Below are 20,841 nucleotides of genomic sequence, written 5' to 3'. Positions count from 1 at the left end.
GAGAACAGAGAGGTGAACAGACCACTAAGGCTAAAAGTCCTTCCATCAGCCTGGACAAATGTTCTTTCCAACCACCGGGAAAACATTTTTAATGGCTTTGTCAATATTTTCAACCTACAGAGGCAGAAGCACACTTCAATGATTCCCTAGTTTTTGGAAATTTGAGCTGTGTCTTATAAACAACGCTGCAATGAACATCTCTGTGCGTTCTGCATTTCTCCCACAGGACGGATTCCCAGATGGAGAACCAGGGAATCAGTGGGTCAGCACGCTTGATGGCGCTGCACAGCATGGGGTGGTTTTTTGCTTTTTTGACCGTGCCGTGAGGCATGCGGGAACTTAGTTCCCCGACCACGGATCGAACCCACGCCCCCTGCGATGGAAGCGTGGAGTCCTAACCACTGGACCACCAGGGAAGTCCCGATGGCGTGGTTTTAACCAACCAAGTGCCCAGGACGTGCTCCGAGGGTGGCTCCCTCCTGTGCAGGACGCTTTACCTGCCGAGAAGGTGAGCTGCACCTGCTCATCCACGATCTCCAGGGCGATGAAGTCGTGCTTCTCGTTGAAGCGGCCATTATACAGCAGCAGGGCGTTCCTCTCCTGGGTGGCAAACCTGGGGGGCCAAGGGGAAGCACGTCACACAGTGAATGAGCCCGGGGTGGAAGGTCTGCAGGTGGCCTGGAGGTGAGGGAACAAGAGGCTGCCCAGGGCAACAAGCCCGGCCAGAGTGGGCAAGAGCGTGAGTGCACTCAGCAAGAAGACTCTGGTCCCCAGGACTCTTTTTTTCACATCAGGCGTGGACAGCCCATAAAATCTGATTAGCGATGTTCTCTTCTGGAAGGAGCAAAGCAGATTCCAGGGGGCACTTTGCTTACCACAACCTGTACAGGTGAAAAGATTCCATTCGCACAGTGCTCTAGAAGGATGACACAGCCACTATACCAACTGGAAATGTTTGGACAGTAAACACAGGCAGTGCTTACATCCTGCGTACATGCCCCAGGGCACAGGGACGTGTGTGTTGATCACCACCTCAGGGCCTATGCCCCTCGTCTCCACCACCACACTCCAGCCACACTGCGTCCTTTTGCTCCCACACCCTACACTCTTCCCTGCCCCCAGGCCTTTGCACCTGCTGTTCCCCTGTGTGGGGAATGATCTTCCCTGGCTCTGCAGATCTCCCAGATGTTACTCCGATTGTGCTTTCCCCAACTCACTTTATCTAAGTTGTGCCCCTCACCCTATAGGCTATCACAGCACTCATCTTACTTCTGAAATTATCCTGCTTATTTGTTTGTTTATAAGAACACATGATCCTTTAAGGGGACAGATGATGACTCCCGTTCACTGCTGCATCCCCGAGACCAGAACAGGACCTGGTCCACACAAGCGCTTGATACCGATGTGCTGAACCCACGGACGGATGGCGGCCCACGTGAACCAACAGACGCGTGAAAACGAAAGACTTGTCAGACTTGAAGCACCCGGAGTAAAAAACCACTTACTCTGACAAGAGACAGATAGCCTGAGAAATCCTTCTCCCACCCCCTGAGGAAGCCTCTTCCATCAGACCCGAGGGTCCCCGACACACCAAGTCACCACAAGGCTTCCTCGACGCCCTGGTTACGGAGAACCCGCAAACCTCCGGAGTGAACTCGGGACTGTTTCCTGAGCTAGCCGGATGTCTCTCTCACCGGAGATTAAGTGGGGGAAATTCTTTCCTTTGATTCCAGGTTGGTTCATCCGTTTTCATGCAGCAGGAGTCTATCAGAACCAGCCTCAGGCATGTGACCTTAGCCTCTCCCTTGAGTTACATAAAATTGACATTTCCCGCCCAGACCTTGCATCCCCTCGGTTTAGAAGTCAGCAAGCACTGATGACAAACTCTAAAGAAAAAATACCTGCACGGCAAAGTGGAGGCTCTGGGTGTGGAGTGAGCAGGTAGAAGAGCTGAATTAAGACGGGGCTGCACTCGACCCCAGGCTCGCTTCCCTTTGGGGGGTCTCACTCTTGTGGGTTTCTCTTTGGACCGAGGTGGGAGCTGGTACGGGGGGGGTCAGTGCTGAAATGGTCCTCCGTGCAGGCACCACGCACTGCTGGGAATGGACGATCTAATGATGGGACCCAGGGCCACAGGGAGGGTCTGAACAGCACAAGTAAAAAGGGGAAAGGCCAGAAACAGAAGCCGAGGCCTGGTGAGGGGCCAGGGGAAGAGAGAGAACAAAGGATGGGGACAAGTAGGCGGGCACCAGGGAGCTGAGGCGCCGGGAGCCCAGGGCCTTGGCAAACAGAAACCAGAAAGAGGAGAAGCAGCTTCGAAAGAAACCACCTGAAACAAAAGCCCTGGGCCGGTGCCCCAGCCCACCTTTCTCACAGTACGCCCGTCAGGAGGCAGGAGGCCCAACTCCTTCCCGGCCGTGCCCCAGAGCAACCGCAGCCCCGACACGGAACCGTTCTCCTGCCCAGGTTCTAGGGGGGGCTTTCTATGATTTTACTTTTGAAGCTAAACTCCCTGATTTGGCCTCGGCCCCGACCTTTTAGCCATCATCAGGTGTATCGGAAATCGTCCATAAATTGTTGTCACATGTGAGCATCTAAAATACTAGATTTGACAAGCAAGGGGACATATGCTACATTACATGGACATTTAATTAAACACGACTGTTCTTTAGTTTCTCTGAGTCTGGAGCCGCCAGACTTCCTTTGTTGGTTTCCAGCACGTCTGCCGGCCGCTGTGTCCATGGGCCCCCCCCGACCAGGACTCTGGTCACCTTTCAGGTCAGCCTCCTGCAGCTTACTCGCTGCACTGCCTATGACAGAGGGCTGCCGGCCACGCCCAGCTGGTGGGTGGCTATGGCCACGTAGACACCAAAACCACACGTCATCGACCTGTTTGCCAGAAGACACAGGGCACCTTTGATTTGGGGGGCGGGCACCCACAGAATCCTGCTGTTCTCAACATTCCAGCCACATGGGACACAGAGTGGCCAGGGGTCCCAACGAGGGGCCCTCCTTTTGGAGGCTGTGCCCACGTGGTGGCCTCCTGAGCACAGGGCTTAGGGGCAGAGGGCGGGGACGTGGTGCTGGGAACAGGCAGGGCCAGGACCAGGGCCTGGCGCAGAGGCCCAGCGAGAGAAACGGGGGGGCCACAGGAAGCGCCAGCTCACGTGAGTCCTCACAACACCCCTGGAGAGGGAGCCTCACCAGCCGTTTTACAGGGCGGGGTGGAGCCCTGAACCATGTACCAAAATGTGGGCAGTCACCCTAAAACAGCGGCCCAAATGGCCCAAACCTTAAAACTGCTCTTAGAATCAAACAGTACTGCAGCCGGGCCCAGGGGGCCAACCGGAGCTGTATCTCCCACCCCTCCCTCTTCCAAGTTCCCGGGAAAGGGGGTGATGCTCTAAGGATGAGAAACAGAGCCACGAGCAGGGCGCCCGGCATGCACACGGGCTCCACGGATGACAGCTGCTCTTGCTATTTTATTAAAGCTGGTCTCCAAGGGAAATTCAGGAAGAGGGCAGAACGTGGGAAACACCTGCAGATCAGGACAAGGTGGCCCTGGGCCCGTATCCTTTACGGGGGCGGGGGCCAGGGGGAGGGAGATTAAGAGCACAGGTTACACGCAGGGCCTGGGGGTCCCACCGGACAGCCTATGACCTTGGGCAAGTTTTTCAACCTTTCTGCCTCAGTTTCCACACCTGCGAGATGGGGAGAACAGTGATACCAGCTCTCAGGGTTCCCGCGAGAAGTAAACGGGCCTGACAGGTGAGGTGCCAGGGCAGCGCCAGCACAAAACCCAAATGTGGCCGCTGAGGGATCCACGCTGAAGTCTGTGATGAGTCGGGCAGAGCCCAGAAGGTACTTCAGCAGGGACCAGTCTCCCTAAACAGAACGTCCTCCAAGAGGACGCCGTCTGCACCCCACACAGATGTCCGAGCCCAAGAATGTACCGAGGGGCTGAAGCAGGGCAAAGTGGGTGCAGGGGTCTGCCTGCCTCTGCAGAGCTCCCAGCAGACACTCCAGGCCACTCAGAATGCCCCCAACGTTCGCCCTCTGCAACTCAACCCCCTCCCACCCCCCACCGGGCCGAAGAGCCCCTCCTCTGGGAGAGCGGGAGCCCCCCGGCCAACGTCTTGGGGCCACAGCGGGGAGCAGTGTGCGCTCGTGCTTTGTGAGAGTGGAACTACCAGCCAGCTGCTCGCCCGGGCGCCTGGGTGTCACGACACAGGACAAAAAGCCCCTGAGGAGCTTCGGGCCAGTGGGCGGACAGGCACAGAGAGAGAGTTGGACCTCAGCACAGTGATGAGCGTGGGCATGGCAATCCTGGGGCAGAAGCCCGGAGACACCAGCCAGGGAGCCCGTGTGGCCGTTTAAAGGTTTCAAAAGGACATGCATCTGCTTTGGAGACGTTAGCCCAATCAAATCATCTGACAACCAGGAAAAAAAATCAGGATCAGGAAATCTGGCATGAGTTCACACCCCCAACCAATGATCTAGTATGAAGGATGGGTTTAGAGCAAAAAGATCTGAGCCGCAATGTAGAAAACCCGCCAATGACTCAAGCCCCCATGTTACCCAAGTGCCCTCATCTGGACCTTTCTTTAGGGGCAGTCAGGGTGGACGGCGGCCTGATCCTGCAAGCAGGAACATCAAAGGCTGAAGGCAGTAGACAAGCAGGCAGTGACCAGACGTCCAGCCGGAGCTGGAATGCAGGTATGGCCCGCCTGGGTCAGGGGGGCTTCCTGAAGGAAGCGGCAGCAGTCGGGCGGGCCGGCAGGAGGGGCCGAGGAAATGCCTGTGCAAGGCTGGGCAGGTCCAGAGAATCACGAGGTGAGGGTGGCCATGTCACAGGATGCGAGGTGCCAGAATCGGGGGTCACCAGGGGTCAGCACACAGGGGGCCACCCTGTGCCCTATTAAGAAGTTTGGGTTTTGCCCCAGGTGGCAGGCAGGCCCGGCAGGACTGTCGCACAGGGATCCACCTGACTCAGGCTGAGAGCAGACGCCACCACTGCTGTTCCACGGGGGAGAGGCCGGTGGCCCAGGCCGAAGTGCTGGGAACTGGGAGAACAGTGGCGGGCAGGGGAGACATGAGGTCAAGGGACTCACAGGACCTGACCGAGATGGGAGGGGGGTGAGATGGAGGAGGACTGCCCGGGGGGGGGGTTCACATCAGCATCACGCGGCGCCTGTTGGCTGCACCGCACCCCTCACCTGCTCGGGGGGGGCACCCCCAAGAGAGAAGTCTGCCCCATCCCTCCCCGAGATGCCCTGTTCTCCAAAGGGCAGCTCAGAGGGAGCATCTTGTTCTGGGGGACACAGAATGCCGCATTCCCCTAATGGGCCCCCTAAACGCTCACCAAATACAAAATACACCCTGTACTACTAAGGTGAACTTGATGGAAGTCTTTACAATGGAAACGACAGATTTTTGAAAGTTAAATTAAATCTAAATTCTCTTGGAGAAAAAGATGCAAAAGTAAAAGCACAGTCAGCCACAGCACACATTCAGCCTGCTTCCTCCTGTTACGGGTTAAAGAACCAGGGCGGAAAGGGGTGAGGCCGCCCGCCCGCGGTTTCCCAGCAAACTGGTGGCACAGCAGGAGCCTACGCTGAGTCTCATTCCCAAGCCTGCTGGGCCCTTTCCCTCCACCTTCTGGCCACCTGGGTGGCAGGGGTGCCCACGTGGCGGCAGGTGAGTAGGACCAGGGCAGCTGGGGGTCGGCTTCATGGGCATGTGAGCTGGGCGGGCAAACAGGGCGCCACACCTGCTGATGCTCTGCTGTCACCAGCTGGAAATTCTTAATTTTTGAACTATATCCTCAATGTGCATGGGGTCCTACAATTAAGTGGCCGGTCCTACAGCCAGCGCTGGCCAAGGTGACTCGACTCTCAGAGGCCCCAGTGGACGGGTGTTGTTGTTATAGGATGGAGGGATGCGCGGAGACACAAGGCCACCTCCCTAAACTCCAACCACAGGAGGTGTCGCGGGGACGCGCAGGGACTCACGCGAGGGCCACGGTGAAGTGGAAGCGCTGCCTCAGGCCGCGGAAGGTGACGAAGGACTGCGGCGGGAAGCTCCTGGTGGTCACTTCGCAGTAGGGCCTCTCGAACTCGCCAGGGGGGCACACGCAGTGGAAGCCGCCGATCAGCAGGTTCACGCAGGTGCCCCCGTTCTTGCACACGCCGTTCGTGCAGCGGCCGGAGCGTGCGTTCACCTCGCAGTGCTCACCTGGGGGACGAGGGCGGGAGGAGGTCACACGGTGGCCTGCCGGGGGGAGGGGGGCACTGCCCCCACCCAGGCTGCAAACACCGCTGCAGAACCAGCTGCTAGACCCAAACCCGGGGGCACCTGAGGCCTCTGGGAACCACGCTGGAGTCGGGCTGCTGTTCCCGCTGGCCTGAGGGCACCCAGCACCCGGTGGGCCGTCTAAGGGTGGCGGGGCAGCGGGTTCCCAATAAGCACCCCCGGGGGCTCCTCGGCCGAATGCACCAGGTGGCCAAGTCACTCCAACCCTGTCCCTGTCCCGGGCCTGCCAGGGTCCCCGCCCTCGGGGGAGTGGGGGGACCAGGGGAACGTGCAGCTCTGAACACTTCTGGGCATCCAACCCCTTTCTGAACCCCCGGCTGGCTGAGCCTGGCTCCCTTATGAGAGAATCACCTAGAAATAGTGAGGATGATGAGAATGCCTCGTGCCCTCCCCGCACGCTTGCCCGCACGACGGCTGGCCACCTCCGGGCCTCGTGGGAGACTCGGGAGCTGGCCAGGGTCACTCTGGCCCAGGGCCTCCTGTGCGGCTTCCTCCCTCCCCCACTGTGCGGCCGGGCAATGCTGGATTCCAGTTCGTCTTTAATCATGTCTGTTCCTCCTACTGGCCTCCAACGTCCTCCCTGTGGCCTAATCCCTCACGACAGGAAGGTTCTGGAAGCTTCCACATAGAAACTGATCAGGCAGCCCAAGCTGACCCCCCGAGGCCCGTCAGACCCAGAGTGCCCACCGCGGCAGCCAGCAGGGGTCTGACTGGGTGATCCTTGCTCCCTGGGACACAGCCCGGACCTGCCTCTGTCACCGGGTGGACATTGCCAGCCACCCACAGACCCACAGACCGACCACTGGAAATTCCCCAGCTCCCACCAATGTGTGTCACCAGTTTTTGACTTTTAAATGAACGCATTTTAAAATAAAAGTACTACATCGCATACTAAAAAAAAAAAAATCACTGTGCAAATAGCGTGGCATGGGAAGCCTTCAGCAGTTTCTTGCAGGTCCCCACAGGAAAACATCAGGAGAGCTGGATGCCCCTGCTGTCCGGCATGTTTGCTCAGTGCGGTACCCTGGAGACCCTCCCTGTTGGCACTTGGGGTTCCCCCTCTTTCTTCCTAATGGCTGCACAGTATTGAGTGAGAGCAGCGGTCCCCAACTTTTTTGGCACCAGGGACTGGTTTCATGGAAGACAATTTTTCCACGGACGGTGAGCGGTGGAGGGGCGGGGGGTGGGGAGTGGGGGATGGTTCAGGGGGTAACGCGAGCAATGGGGAGTGATGGGGAGCGGCAGATGTCGCTTCGCTCGCTCCCCCGCCGCTCACCTCCTGCTGTGCAGCCCGGTTCCTGGGGGTTGGGGACCCCTGCGATAGAGGACCCCATCAGAATTTAGATCACTAATGTTCCTTGTTCTACTACTGATGGCCACGGGGCTGTTTATAAGCTCGCTTTTATTGAAGGTAACTTTTTGATATACATCCTGGGCGTGTGTTAAGAATATCTCTCTCGAGAAAATTCCTAAAAGTGATGAATCAAAACAAAGGTACACACAGTTGACATTTTGACGGCCGCATTTTTTGGCTAACCCAATATTTCCAAACCGTCCTCCCCAAAAGGATGCACGAACTCACATCCTCGCCAACACAAGGTATGTTTAACCTGTAAAATATTTTGCATTTCTGACAAATGAATCTTCAAGGTGTTTTATCTGCAATAATTTCTGATGAGGTTCAACATCTGCCTGAATTTTATTGGCAACGTCCATTTCCTTTCTCTGAACTGCCTGACTATTCCTGTGTTCATTTTTCAATGATGGTTGGTCTTGTTTTTATTGTGTTACACAAGGTCCTCATAAATTTCAGAAATTAACTATTCTCTGCCATTTCTGTGGTAACTCCCTCCTGGCTTAAGTTTAACTTTCAACTTATTTATGTATTTGTAGTCACATAAAAAGGTTATATCTGCATATGGTCATATTTATCAATGTTTTCTTTGCGATGCTAGTGCTCTCGGGTTATTAAAAGGCTGGTATGAAGAGATACGAAACTCGGAGCTCCAGAGACATCCGGCACCAGGATCCTCGGTGCACGCAGAAGCGTGCATTCAAACGGCAGCACCATCCTGGAACCCAAAGTCACTGGGATCCCCAGACATGGGCTTCCCTGGATGCCCTCTGTGCCTTTTCAATATCGAACCATGTGAATACATTACCTACTGTCTCAGTCTGCTCGGGCTGCCGTAACAAAATGCCATGGGCTGGGGGCTTAAACAACAGAAGTGTATTTCTCACGGTTCTGGAGGCTAGAAGTAGCAGCGAGATCAGGGTACCAGCACGGTTGGGGTCTGGTGAGGCCTCTCTTCCCAGCTGCCCACTCACTCTGTCCTCTCACGGCCCTTCCTCTGTGTGTGTGCGCACAGAAAGAGGCAGAGATTTCTGTTGCCTCTGCTTATGTGGACACTAATCCCATCGGATCAGGGCCCACCCTGATCATTTACCCGAATTACTTCCTGTAGGGCCCACCTCCAGATACAGTCCCATTGTGGAGTTAGGGCTGCAACCTAGGAATTTGGGGGGGACACAATTCAGACCAGAGCAGGCATGTATGAGACAATTGGGAATTTGAACAAACTGGATAGTGATACTAAAATTTATCATCATTTTAAAAAAGAAAACTTAGATGCTGTGGAAGAGTGGGTACTGTGGTGTATCCCACATGTCCCTCCAGGACCAAGGTTCTGGAGTGCTGGGTGACGGTGGCTCACAGCTGAGACTCCGCGCTCAGATCCTCCTCCCGAAATCCCTCACCCAAGGTTGCATAGCCCTTGCTGGGGCAGCTCACAGCCAGCGACGGGTGAGCGTGGAGATGGAGGGGCCCAGCCCCTTGGGCTAGCGCAGCCACCTCGGCACTGTATCTCCAGAGCTGAGACACGGGGTCCACAGAGGCTTTTGCTGCCACTGCATTGCAGCCCAACCTCTCCTCTGCGCAGCCCTGGGAGCCCCCCACCCCTGCCCCCTGCCCCTGCCCACGCGTGGCTCCCGAGAAGGCAGATCTCGAGCCTCAGGGTCTGTTTCTCAGGGAGGCCAACCTCTGAGCGCCCGCAGATTTTAGAGAGCTCAATAATTGACTGGTGTAAGAAAATCCTTTCAACCTTCCAAGGGAGCGCTTCAAAATGAGCTTCCTTTTGAGGAACAGGTGAAACTGATCTGTAATTAGCATAACAAGCATCAGAAACAAATCTGAACTTCCTCTACTTCCTTCCCAGGTTGCAACACCCAAGAATGCACAACTTGCTAAGCAAAGGTAACCCAGTCTGAGTCCCTCAAAAACAGGGAGGAGAGTAGCAATCACTGACCTCTACTGAATTACATAACCGTGCAGGGGCCACCAAGCCGGGGACCCAGGGCAAAGCCCACCCCCAGGGCCGGACAGGGTCAGATGGGTTCTTTTTCATCCCCCTCCTCCCCACCAGGCAGGGCAGGGAGGGAGAGGCCAGAAGGCCCAGCCAGGTCACCCACCTGTTCTCCCCTAGCAGGGGCTGCCCCCAAGGAACCTTGTGAGCAGAGGATTCACATGCTGCTCAGAAGGAAAAGGACGGCGGCCCACCCGGCTGCAGACCCTCCTCTCAGCTCCACCAGCAATGGAAACCATCTGATCTCCCCCCCCCACTGCCCCCCTGCTCGCTCCCGGGTTAGCAGGGTGCCCTGCCGGCCCCAGAACACTGGGCTCGGCCACCCCGCCAGGCAGGCTGTGTGCACAAATGCACGCATGTGTACACATAACCTCACATACACTCGTGTACACACACCTGTGCCCTCACTCACACCCAGTCACACGCTGCTGACACATCTTCGCACATACACCCTCTCACACACACTCTTGTCTTCACACGCATTCACACCCATAAATGCATTCACACCCTCACACACACCCTCAGCCACACACGTACACACCTGCACACACAGACACACACCCCCACATTCACACCCTCACACACACACTCTCACGCTAATCCCCGCTCCTGCGTCTCCTCCAGGTGGGCAGCCTGCAGCCTCCTTAAATTCTAGTCATTAATTTTAAATGCTTAGCTGAAAGTGTATTTGTTCTTCATACACTTCAGATTCTTTAATCTCTACTTTTAAAATACATGTGACATCTGGGAGTGTTTGCCTTCCAAGTCCCAACTTGGCAGGTCAAGGGCATTCTGAAATAATAAAGCGGCCGTGAGAGGACGGGGCGGGCCGTGCTCCCCAAACCGTGACGGCAAACAAATGCGGGCCTGGCACGGCCCCTTCCCACGGTGCTCTGCCTGTGGTGTTCCAGAATCCTGCCCATCCGGGCTCGGCCCAGGTGGTCAATGTCACCAGGATGAAAGCACAGCCCACGCCCCCAGTGCGGCCACAGCAGCTCCCAAGCTCTGCCCTCGTGTTCACTGGAAGTCTCAACTCCTCCACTTCCACCTAAGCATCTGAGGACTCCTACAACGCCCTCTCAAGGGCCACCTGCTACCGAGGCCCAGAGAAGGCAGGCCCCGAGCGCGCGCGCGCGCGCGCACACACACACACACACACACACACACACACACACACACACACACAGAGCACCCTTCATTCAATCCCCGAAGACCTGAATTTGACTTTGCTGACGGTATTTCTGCTCATGTGTGGTTTTCAGCGGCTGCAGGGAAGCCTCGTTCCTCAGGCCGCCCCTGTGAACAGGAGGACGGCAGAGCAGGACCCGTGCTACCCACAGCCATGCTGCAGCTCAGCCAGCTGCCTTAAAGCATCCGCTGTCCCGTGGAAAGGGCGTGATGATGTGTGGGATTATTCTGTTCCTCTACTTAACCAATCGTGCAATTTCAAATCAGCTGCAAATAAAGCTAAGTCTCCGTGAAGTTGTTTGTTTTAAGCACAAAAGATATCTTTTCATTTCCAATAGGTCGCTGTGGTATTCGTTTCCTGGCACTGCTGTAACAAGTACAACAAATCTGGTGGCTTAAAAAGAACAGAAATGTATTCTCTCATAGCTCTGGGGGCCAAAAGTCCAGAATGAAGGTGTGGGCAGGGCCGCACTCCCTCTGCAGGCTCCAGGGGAGGATCCTTCCTGCCTCTTCCAGCTGATGGGGGCTCTCTGTGTTCCCTGGGCTGTGGCTTCATCATCCATCTCTGCCTCTGCCATCACGTGGCCGTCTTCCCTGGGTCTCAAATCTCCCCCTCCTTTCTCTTATAAGGACGCCAGTCACTGGATTCAGGGTGGACCCTAAATCCAGGATGATTTTACTATTCATCGAGAGCCTTACTAATTACATCTGGAAAGACCCTATGTCCAAAGAAGGTCACATTCTGAGGTTCTGGACACGAATCTGGGGGTGATACTACTCGACCACTCTAGCGGCCCTCCACGTCTGTCCTAGAGTTACAATCATAGTAAATGTTGGCCTCTGCAAACACGGAGTCCCGAGGTGAAGCAGCACCTGACCCTGTGGGGCTGCATTCCCCAGCTTCCGAGAGACTCACCGGGCTCTGGTTTCTCCGCCCTCTGGGAACGCTCTTCCCGGCCTCTCCCACCAGGGCAGTAAGGGGTGGTGGGCCAGGGCCAGCTCCCCACCTCCGCAGCCGTGCCTCAGGCCCCTCCTCTGGGGCCCACACACAGCCATCCAACCCCTTCTCCCCTTGTTCTCTCCTCCGAAAACCCAGGCTTCAAACCTGTCTTCCCCCGCCAAGCCTGTTCTCCAGGTCCCCCACCTGGAGAGGGTCCTGCAGCTGCCCAGAGAGGGGGGCCAGGAGCCCCGGAGCCATCCGCTCCCCTTCTCCCTTGTCCCCACCAGTGCCATCCCCCAGGGTCCGTGTCACTCGCCTGCACTGCCACCTGCACCCCAGTCTACACCAACCCCCATCTGCACAACCACAGACAGCGACCATCTCTCGGGCCCCTGGACTCAGGCCAGCTGCTCATCACCTTGCAAATCTGCCTGTTCTCCACAGAGCACCCGAGAGAGCTTTCCAGAATGCTGGCCTGGCCACACACTGGCTTCAAAACAATCCCGCTGCTGCATAAAGACCCTTCCACCTTGGAGCCTGGCCCTCGGCCACATGCCAGCCCCGTCTACGCCACACTCACCCCCTCTCATGCTGGCCACACGGTCTCCCTCTTTGAAGGGAGGCTGGGGGATTCAATAGGCTAATGGAGACGACCCCCTAGGTCCACACTCATGCATATTCACCACTGTCAATGATCACCCCCTGGTGACCCCCTTTCTTTTCTCTGTGCCTGGCATCCTCTCTGCTGGCCTCTGCAGGTGGCTTCCCTGTGCCTGGATGTAGCCTCATCTCAGGCACCCTGCATCCCCTCAGGAGGCTTCGCCCGCCCACCTGACCAGGGCCAGGGCGCCCAGGACAGACCCTGATGGGCCCAGAATCTCCCCTCTCCAGAGAGCGCCCATCCCAGCTCCAGGGTGACACCTGCTGTGCAACTGTTCCCCAGCCTCTGTCTCCCCAGGCTCTGGGGTAGGGGCAGGGGCAGGGTCTGTCTGGGGGTCAAGTCTAAGAATATCCAGCACACAGAGGGTGCCTGACGAACGCCCGGCACGTAGCAGGTACTCGACGAATGCTTGTGAGATGAAGTCATAAAAGGCCAGGATTTCCCCCCTTCCAAGCCAATGATGAATGGCCTGTACAGAATTATAAAACCTGCATAATTCACAGGTTTGATTCCAATAGTGTTGGGAATTTGTTGATCTAATGAATGAAGAATTAATTCTACAGATAAACACTTTTTTTTTTTCTTTTTAATAAAAGGCAGTGAGGACTCTGAGCGTGCAGGTTTCAGAGGAACTGGGTCCCCTGGAAAGGGTCTCGTCTCTGGGTTCCAGGACCTTCGTTCAGGCCAATCCCAGGCCCCCGTGCGTGCCTTAGCAGGGTGCTTTCCGTGGCAGCCACTCCAGCTAAACTGCACAGTAATCCACTTACATGTTTCTTTAACTGTATCTTCTCCTCAGGGCTGTGCTGGCAGATCCCGACGGCCAGCCCTCGGGGGAAAGCCCTGATTTGCAGAACTGTCCCATTTCCATGGGACATCGCAGCCAACCTGGCATCAGAACTCAAAGAGTTGTGAAGAGATGTGATAGGATGGTTTTTAATTCTTAAAATCATCTTACTTGAGGCAAATAATTAGGACCAAATGTAGTGAGCCCTGTATCTTTTTTTTAATATACAGCTCTTACATGAAACACTATTTTAATGCAATAAATGTTCCCAGACACGCTTCCTTAACAAGATTTAACTTCACCTTTCCTCTTCTAGGAATCCCCAAAGTAAATCTGGGCTTCCAAATTGATTCCAAGCATCCTGGTATCCTGCTTAGAGTCAGATGCTTGCTCGGAGCCATTCAAAACCTGGGGAAAGTTCCCCCACCCTCCTCCTGTGCAACCCCTACCCATTATGACTGCCAGCCTCGCCCTCCACCGAGGATCAGGGTCACCCGAGCAAGCCAGTAGCCTTGCTCAATAATGCATGTAGCACTGCAACCCCCTGCCGAGGAGGACCTGAGGCCTGGCCTCCTGGTCACGGCTGCAAATGCAGAACCCCGCACGGAAAACTGGGAAAGGACCCCCGCCCCATAGAAAGGCATTCGTAGCTGCAAAACAGGAGCTCCCAGGAGCCGAGGCCCCTCCAGCCGCCACGACCTCACGCACGTCCCCGTCACTGGATGCCTGTCCCACCCAGGCTTGGGGCTGGGGATGGGGGGACAACACTGGCCACCCAGGAACCCCAGCCTGTAGTGCCAAAGCCACAGACCCTCGGGTGGGGAGCGTTAAGTCCCCTAGAGGAGCGCCAGCTTCACAGAGCTTAAACAAGGGCTCGTCTGCAGGGGGGCTGTGATAACAGCTCAGGGTTACAGGGGCGGAGGAGGCCTTGCAGCCCCTGGTGTGGGAACTCTCATACGCCCCCATCTTACAGGCCGGAAGCTGACGCTTGGCATAGGGTATAAGCATACCATTTTTTGTTTGTAACCAAAAAAGATATTCCTTAAAGATAAGGGAAATGGAGGAAAGACATAGTGCCTGAGTGGGGGAGCCTCTGAGCTGGGCTGTGCAGGAGCGTCCGTGGCGGTGGAGACGGCTCGGACCCAGAAAGGGCCCCAGCAGAAGCACAGGGATATCGGGGGCTGGGCCGGATGCTGGGTGACGGGTGTGCACCTGGTCAGGTCTGCGAAGGAGGAGGGGCACAGCCAAACACCCCTCGCTGTAGAGAGACCTGTGGGGAGCAGGGCCTGGCAGGGGGAAGGTAGACGGCACAGGAGTGTGTGTGTGTGTGTGTGTGTGTGTGTGTGTGTGTTATGTGATGTATGTCTGTGTGGCGTGTATATGTGATATGTGTGTGTGATGTGTGTGGTATGTGTATGTATGTGATGTATGTCTGTGTGGCGTGTATATGTGATGTGTGTGTGTGTGAGATGTGTATGGTATGTGATGTGTGTGTGTGTGATGTGTATGGTATGTGATGTGTGTGGTATGTGTATGTATGTGATGTATGTCTTTGTGGTGTGTATATGTGATATGTGTGTGTATGAGATGTGTATGTATGTGATGTATGTCTGTGTGGTGTGTATATGTGATGTGTGTGTGTGTGGGATGTGATGTAGGTCTGTGTGGCGTGTATATGTGATGTGTGTGTGTGTGGGATGTGATGTATGTCTGTGTGGCGTGTATATGTGGTGTGGGGAGTGTGTGCACGTGTGTGTGACAGTCACGGCAGGTCTGGGGGAGGAGGGGCAGGGCGGGAAGCAGGAGATGACGATGTGAACCTGGTTCCTGCCAAGAGGCGCTTCAGAAGATGCCGGGGCTGCTGGGGGATGAGGAGGAGGGAGACGAGGAGATGGGGGCCAGCAGGGGGGCGAGCGCAGCCAGGCCGAACCCCTCGGCCCTGGAGGAGGGCCAGGGCCGGGCCCCAGGAAGGGAAGGGAGTGTAGAGGTTTTTATGACTTCAGTTTTTCAATAAATAAAGAGACAATTGCCTTCTGGTCCTAAGCGACAGCTCAGAGCTTTGAACCAGAAAAACTAGACTCTCCGGAGGCAGTGATCCACCCGCACAGCTCGTGCTGGAAGCTTCAGAAGGAGCACAGAAAGGACAGGGACAGGGTCTCTGAAAAGGTTCAACACTGAAAACATCGGTCCATCCACCCTTCCATCCACCCACCCACAGCCTAGGCACACCCTCCCACCCAACCCCCCGCAGAGGTGTCCCGAGCAGGCTCCCGACCACTGACTCAGTTTCCCTGGCTGGAAACCCTCCCTGAAGGCAGGATTTCTGTTTCTGGCCCCGGGGCTAGCCTAGCCCCTAGGAGGCCGGGGTCAAGGTGAGATCGGCTAATTCTGTGAAGCTCTTGAGCTGAGCACCTGGGGTGTGGGCTGTCACATGACCCCCTGCTCTGAACTGGCTTCTTGAGCCTGGAGGCCCCATCTGTCCACCCAAGCCCCCCACTGGCCCGCTCCCCGCCCCCAGCTCCCTTCAAGCCTCTCCCCCTCCGCCTCTGAGTTTCAAGGTTGCTGGACTGCCTCACCTCCTGACCCGGCCCTGGAGCCCCCTCCCCTACGGGGCAAGGCTGCCAGGAAGGGCCTCTCAGAGGCCAGACACCTGCCCACACCACGGGGAGGGGAGGCCGGAAGCCCAGACCATGGCAGGGGCTGGGGCTTCGGGGTGACTTCACTACTGTCTTTGAAGCAAATTCCCAGAACCCCGACACACCCATTTTTCTAAAATATAAATTAAAAATGCATTCCAGCACCAAAAAAAATGATTCCAGCTTCTCCACGGCTCCTGGCTGTAAGTCAAGAGTTACCTACACACCTGAGAGGTTGAAACCCGGCGAACCTGAAAAATCACAGTGCTCTCCAAACTCCTGGTGCAAGCACACGGCCCGGCCCGGCCCAGCCCAGCCTGCAGCCATACTTGGGGACCCCCTCCTGTCAGAAAGGGGGTGCTCTCCCTACCCCCCTCTCCTCACGTCCACTGGGGGGTGGGGGGAACAGAAAATAACCAACCCTGAAGTCAGCTAAACGGTGGCTCCTAAAAGATATGTCCACATCCTAATTCCCGGAACCTGTGACTATCACCCCATGTGGCAAAAGAGTGAATATCACGTCACGTGGCAAAAGACATGATTAAATTAAGGATCTGGAACTGAGACCCTCCTTGTTACCCGGGTGGGCCCTCTGCAATCACGCAAATCCTCATGAAAGAGGAACAGCTGGAGTTTACAGACCATGTGAGGATGGAGGCGCGAGCCCAGGGAGCCTGAGGCCACCACGGCTAAAAGGACTCCCCCCCGGTGTCCCCCGAGCCTTCAGAGGGAGCGTGGCCCCGCCCACACCTTGATTTCAGAATTCTGGCCTCTGGAACCGTGAGAGAATGAATTTCTGCTGTGTTAAGCCACCCAGCCTACAGCCTTTTATTCCGGCAGCCACAGGAAACCACTACAAATCCTAAACACACCCCGGAAACCGGCCAAACTCAGCAGAAATCTCTTCCTGGGGACAGTCCCCCAAGAAAGCAGCGCCCCTAACACCTTTCAGCGACTCCGTAAGCCTCAGCGGAGCTGGAGCCGCGGAAGAGAAAGCCCCCTCTGTCCCCCAGGTCTTCGTGGCGCCCGGCGGGCAGCAGCTAAGGACCCAGGAGGCACCAAATGAACACACACAGGTGGACCCCAAAATCTTGGCTGCCAAAGCCGGTGGGGGAGGCCCCCCAGCGGGGCCGGACACTTGCACGTGGGGTGCCTGGGGCAAAGATGCACCTGGTGACCAGGGGAGAGTTCACCGAGCTGACCCCCAGGGCCTGAGCGCCCAGAACCCCATCTTGGTTACTCAATCCCCTGAAAGCAAAGGCAGGGTCCTTCCCAGCAAAGGATGTGGCCTCAGAAGGATACAGCTGGTGGCAGCTCAGGAGACATCCAGGGTCCCAGAATGGTGGAGGGTCCCGCCCCGGGGCAGCCTGGGCCCCAGCCAACATCCGCCGGGGGCCTGGTGGGAGGGAGGTTCACGCTGTCCTGGGGCCCGACGGTGAGGCTGTCCAGGGCCCTCCTTGTGCCCTTGTGGGCCTCTGCAGGCCTCTCTCCAGAGACCACGGGATGGGGGGCGGTACACAGCCTGGAAACCGCCTCATCCAGGGAGGCCCCGGCTTTGGGAGAGGTCACCCGGAAACCCCCGGGCCAGGGCATCTGTCCTGCAACGTCCCAAGAACCAGTTCCAGGATAGCATCTCAGACACAGGACTATGGTTTAGTTCTAATGACAGGGGGCCCTCTGAGGGTCGGGGCACGGGAGGGCCTGGGAAGGTCTCCTGGAGAGGGTGGGCTTGCATGGGGGGGTGGGAGACGCCCTGCACCCCAGGGAAGATGGAAGCCTGGAGGCCGGGCTGAGGGTCCCTGCTGACCACGGGAAGAGCCTGTCGGTGGAAAGTAAACTCGCAGCTGTGGGCAGCGAGGCCGGAAAGGGGCGTCCCCAGCACTTTATCAGTTAGTAGGGAAACCGTGCCAACTCTGAAATGGCGACGTGTCCAAACTCAGCCGGAATGCTAACTAAAACCTTAATCATCCATGCAAAACAGCAGCTCAGCCCCCGATGGTTCCAATTCCCCTTCCTGCCTGGTGCCGGGAGGAGGCACGGTTCCCGGGACAGATGAACGTCCAGAGGGAAGAACGCGCATTCTGTATTCGCCGCTTGGACTCAGGACAGCCGCGCTGCCCTGGTTAACACACCCTCCCTCCTACAGCTGCGCCCGGCGACCCCAGCAGAGAAGCCTCACCCCGTTACCCCAGCCCTGCAGGCACTGGGAGCACGACAAGAGACATCTGTCTGTCCACATCAGGGAAAGGGCTCAGGACGGGGCGATGGGCAACAGCGTGAGCGGAGACCACTCTCCCTGGGGAAGTCGGGGGTGGCCACTCACGGGTCAAGGGCTCAAACTGGACTCCCAGTAACTCCCGGTGGCCCTTGGTCCACGTGGTGCCTCCAGAGAAACAGCGGGGACGGACCCCAGTGCCAATGGCGAAGGCCTCGCTTACGCATCCCTCCACAAATACTGACTGAGCGTCAAGGGGGTGCCGGGCGCCGGTGGGAGAATACGGAGCCCCGAAGCCATCCACATCCTACTCCCTGGCGCCTGAGGCCATGTGACCTCACACCACAGAAGGGACTTGGCAGGTGTGGCTCAGGTAGGGATCTTGAGACTTGAGACAGGGAAGTTACCCTGGATTCCTGGGGGCCCGGGGTAATGACCAGGTTCCTCATGGGGGCCGGGGGTCAGCAGAGAAGCTGTGATGACAGAGGCAGAGGCTGGCGTGAGGTGAGGAAGGGCCGCCAGCCAAGGGATGCAGGCAGCCTCTAGAAGCTGGAAAAGGAGAGATTCTCCCCCGGCGCCTCCAGAAGGAACTCTGCGAGAATAAATCTGTGCTGCTTAAGACACTCGTCTGTGGGACTTTGTCACAGCAGCTGCAGGACACGAGCTGAGGGGGGAGCAGGCAAGCCCAGTCCTTGCTCTCATGGAGCCTGCCTTCCGGCTCTTTCTGCAGAAGCAGCTGCTCTCCACATGCGCACACACCGCATACTCACAGCCTGCGTGGGGGAGACCCCCGGCAGGAACTGGCCAAGGAGCCTCGTCTCCCCTCGGACAGCGGGTACGACGACCCAGGAAGGTTCTAACCGCACGTGGCATGTCCTCAGGCCACTCTGCTCACCGTGGTCAGACATTTCAGCGTATACCTGTGTTCCTCACCGACCCACGCCCTGCGCCCAGCTCATCTGACCCACCTAGGAGCTGGCTGGGTGGACATGAGGAACGCTTGTTTTTAGATCTCTAAAAAGAAAACAAACCACAGAAGCCTGTCAGAGCCTCTGACCCAGAGCCTCTGTGTCCTCTGGCCCAGCAGACGCTCGACAAGCAGGTCGACAAGAAGTGGCCATCACCAGCAACCCCCAGAAGCCCTGAGGCCGGTGGAACTGTGTTCCCAGCAGCCAAATCATGTTCAAGTCCTAACCCCTGGTGCTTGTGAATTAATCTCACTTGGAAATAGGTTCTTGCAGATGTGATCAAGTTAAAATGAGATTATACTGGACCAGCGGGGGCCCTAGTCCAATGACTGGTGTCCTTTTAAAATGAGGGAAATTTGGACACAGAGACAGAACACACCAGGGGCGGGGGGTGCCACATGAGGACAGACGGAGACTGAAGAGATGCAGCTACAAGCCAAGGACCACCCAGGACAACCAGAAGCTAAGAAGAGGCAGGAAGGACTCTCCCCTAGGGCCTCTGCAGGGAGCAAGTCCCCGCCGACACCTTGATTTTGGACTTCAGGCCTCCAGAGCTGTGAGAGAATAAATTTACGTTATTTTTTATTTTAATAAATTTATTTTATTTTTGGCTGCGTTGGGTCTTCGTTGCTGTGCGTGGGCTTTCTCTAGTTGCGGCAAGCGGGGGCTACTCTTCATTGCAGTGCGCGGGCTTCTCATTGCGGTGGCTTCTCTTGTTGCGGAGCACGGGCTCTAGGCGCGCGGGCTTCAGTAGTTGCGGCACGCGGGCTCAGTAGTTGTGGCGCACGGGCTTAGTTGCTCCACGGCATGTGGGATCTTCCCGGACCAGGGCTCGAACCCGTGTCCCCTGCATTGGCAGGCAGATTCTTAACCACTGCGCCACCAGGGAAGTCCAATTTCTGTTATTTTAAGCCACCCAGTGTGTGGTCCTTTGTGACAGTAGCCCCAGGAAGCTAACAGAAGCCCTGTTAGCCCCGTCCTTGTCCCCAGCGGCCGTTTGGCTGTGCTCGGACACCCTGGCCAGATGAGAAGGATGATTATTCTGTTTGTCAAAACCCCAGCTTTGGGGGAAAGAATTCCATGGAACAGAAAAGGAGATCCCTGGCTAAATCTATCCCCACCGCAATCTCTCTGTATATGATTTTAATGGAAAACAAAGTCTTCCTGAAGTGCAATAATGCCCTAGCTTTACAATAATGTACTAGAGAAATGCTGGATATCCCCAACCTGGAACCGGTAGAAAGAGCCCAACGTCAAAGACTGGAGAGGTGCTAAGGAGAGGGAAACTTGGAGTAATCCTGAGTATCTGAAAAGTGCATTTTCCTAAGAAAGGATTCTGTTTCTGATTTATTTGAGATTTTAATTATAGGCCAGGTAACAATTTTCATTTTGAATGACAATTAACTCTCCGGTTTAAGGACTAAATTCAACTTGACGACGAACTCTTCCAAGTGGAGCTTTAATCCAGTAAATTGCAGTAAGTGCAGCAAACTTATTTCTCTTGTGTTACGTGAATGTCACCCCACAGGAGGACGGCACGGCTCAGACGCACGAAGCATTTTTAGTCTAATATGGGGGTGCAGGGTCAGTGTACTCCAGGAGGATGGAGATACTGTTACTCCGATGACAGAATTCAAGATAAAACTCAGAGCTGGAGTAAGAATCGGAGAAGTGCCAGAATTGATTTAAATTTTTCCCCATGAACAGAAAAGATGATTCGATTTTTACATTAAAAGTTTCTCTTGGCCTTGAACCTACACAAAATATCCTGTCCC

General features: G+C 56.2%; 1 protein-coding gene across 4 annotated transcripts in view; it reads right to left on the bottom strand.

The window, feature by feature from the left end:
• The window catches only part of CELSR1 (cadherin EGF LAG seven-pass G-type receptor 1), a 149,238-nt gene that overhangs the window by 68,488 nt on the left and 59,909 nt on the right, over positions 1-20,841 (bottom strand). For all 4 annotated transcript variants that reach the window (XM_061204270.1, XM_061204272.1, XM_061204271.1 and 1 more), the window contains exons 3-4: positions 6,012-6,234; positions 498-613 (exon numbers count right to left, since the gene is read on the bottom strand). In XM_061204270.1, coding sequence (XP_061060253.1) covers positions 498-613; positions 6,012-6,234 — 339 coding nt within the window. The remainder of the gene's footprint in view (positions 1-497; positions 614-6,011; positions 6,235-20,841) is intronic.

This window comes from Eubalaena glacialis, chromosome 11 (genome assembly GCF_028564815.1).
Source record: "Eubalaena glacialis isolate mEubGla1 chromosome 11, mEubGla1.1.hap2.+ XY, whole genome shotgun sequence".
NCBI classification, from domain to species: domain Eukaryota; kingdom Metazoa; phylum Chordata; class Mammalia; order Artiodactyla; family Balaenidae; genus Eubalaena; species Eubalaena glacialis.
Note: the sequence above shows the minus strand (reverse complement) of the source record. Positions and strands in the feature narration are given on the sequence as shown.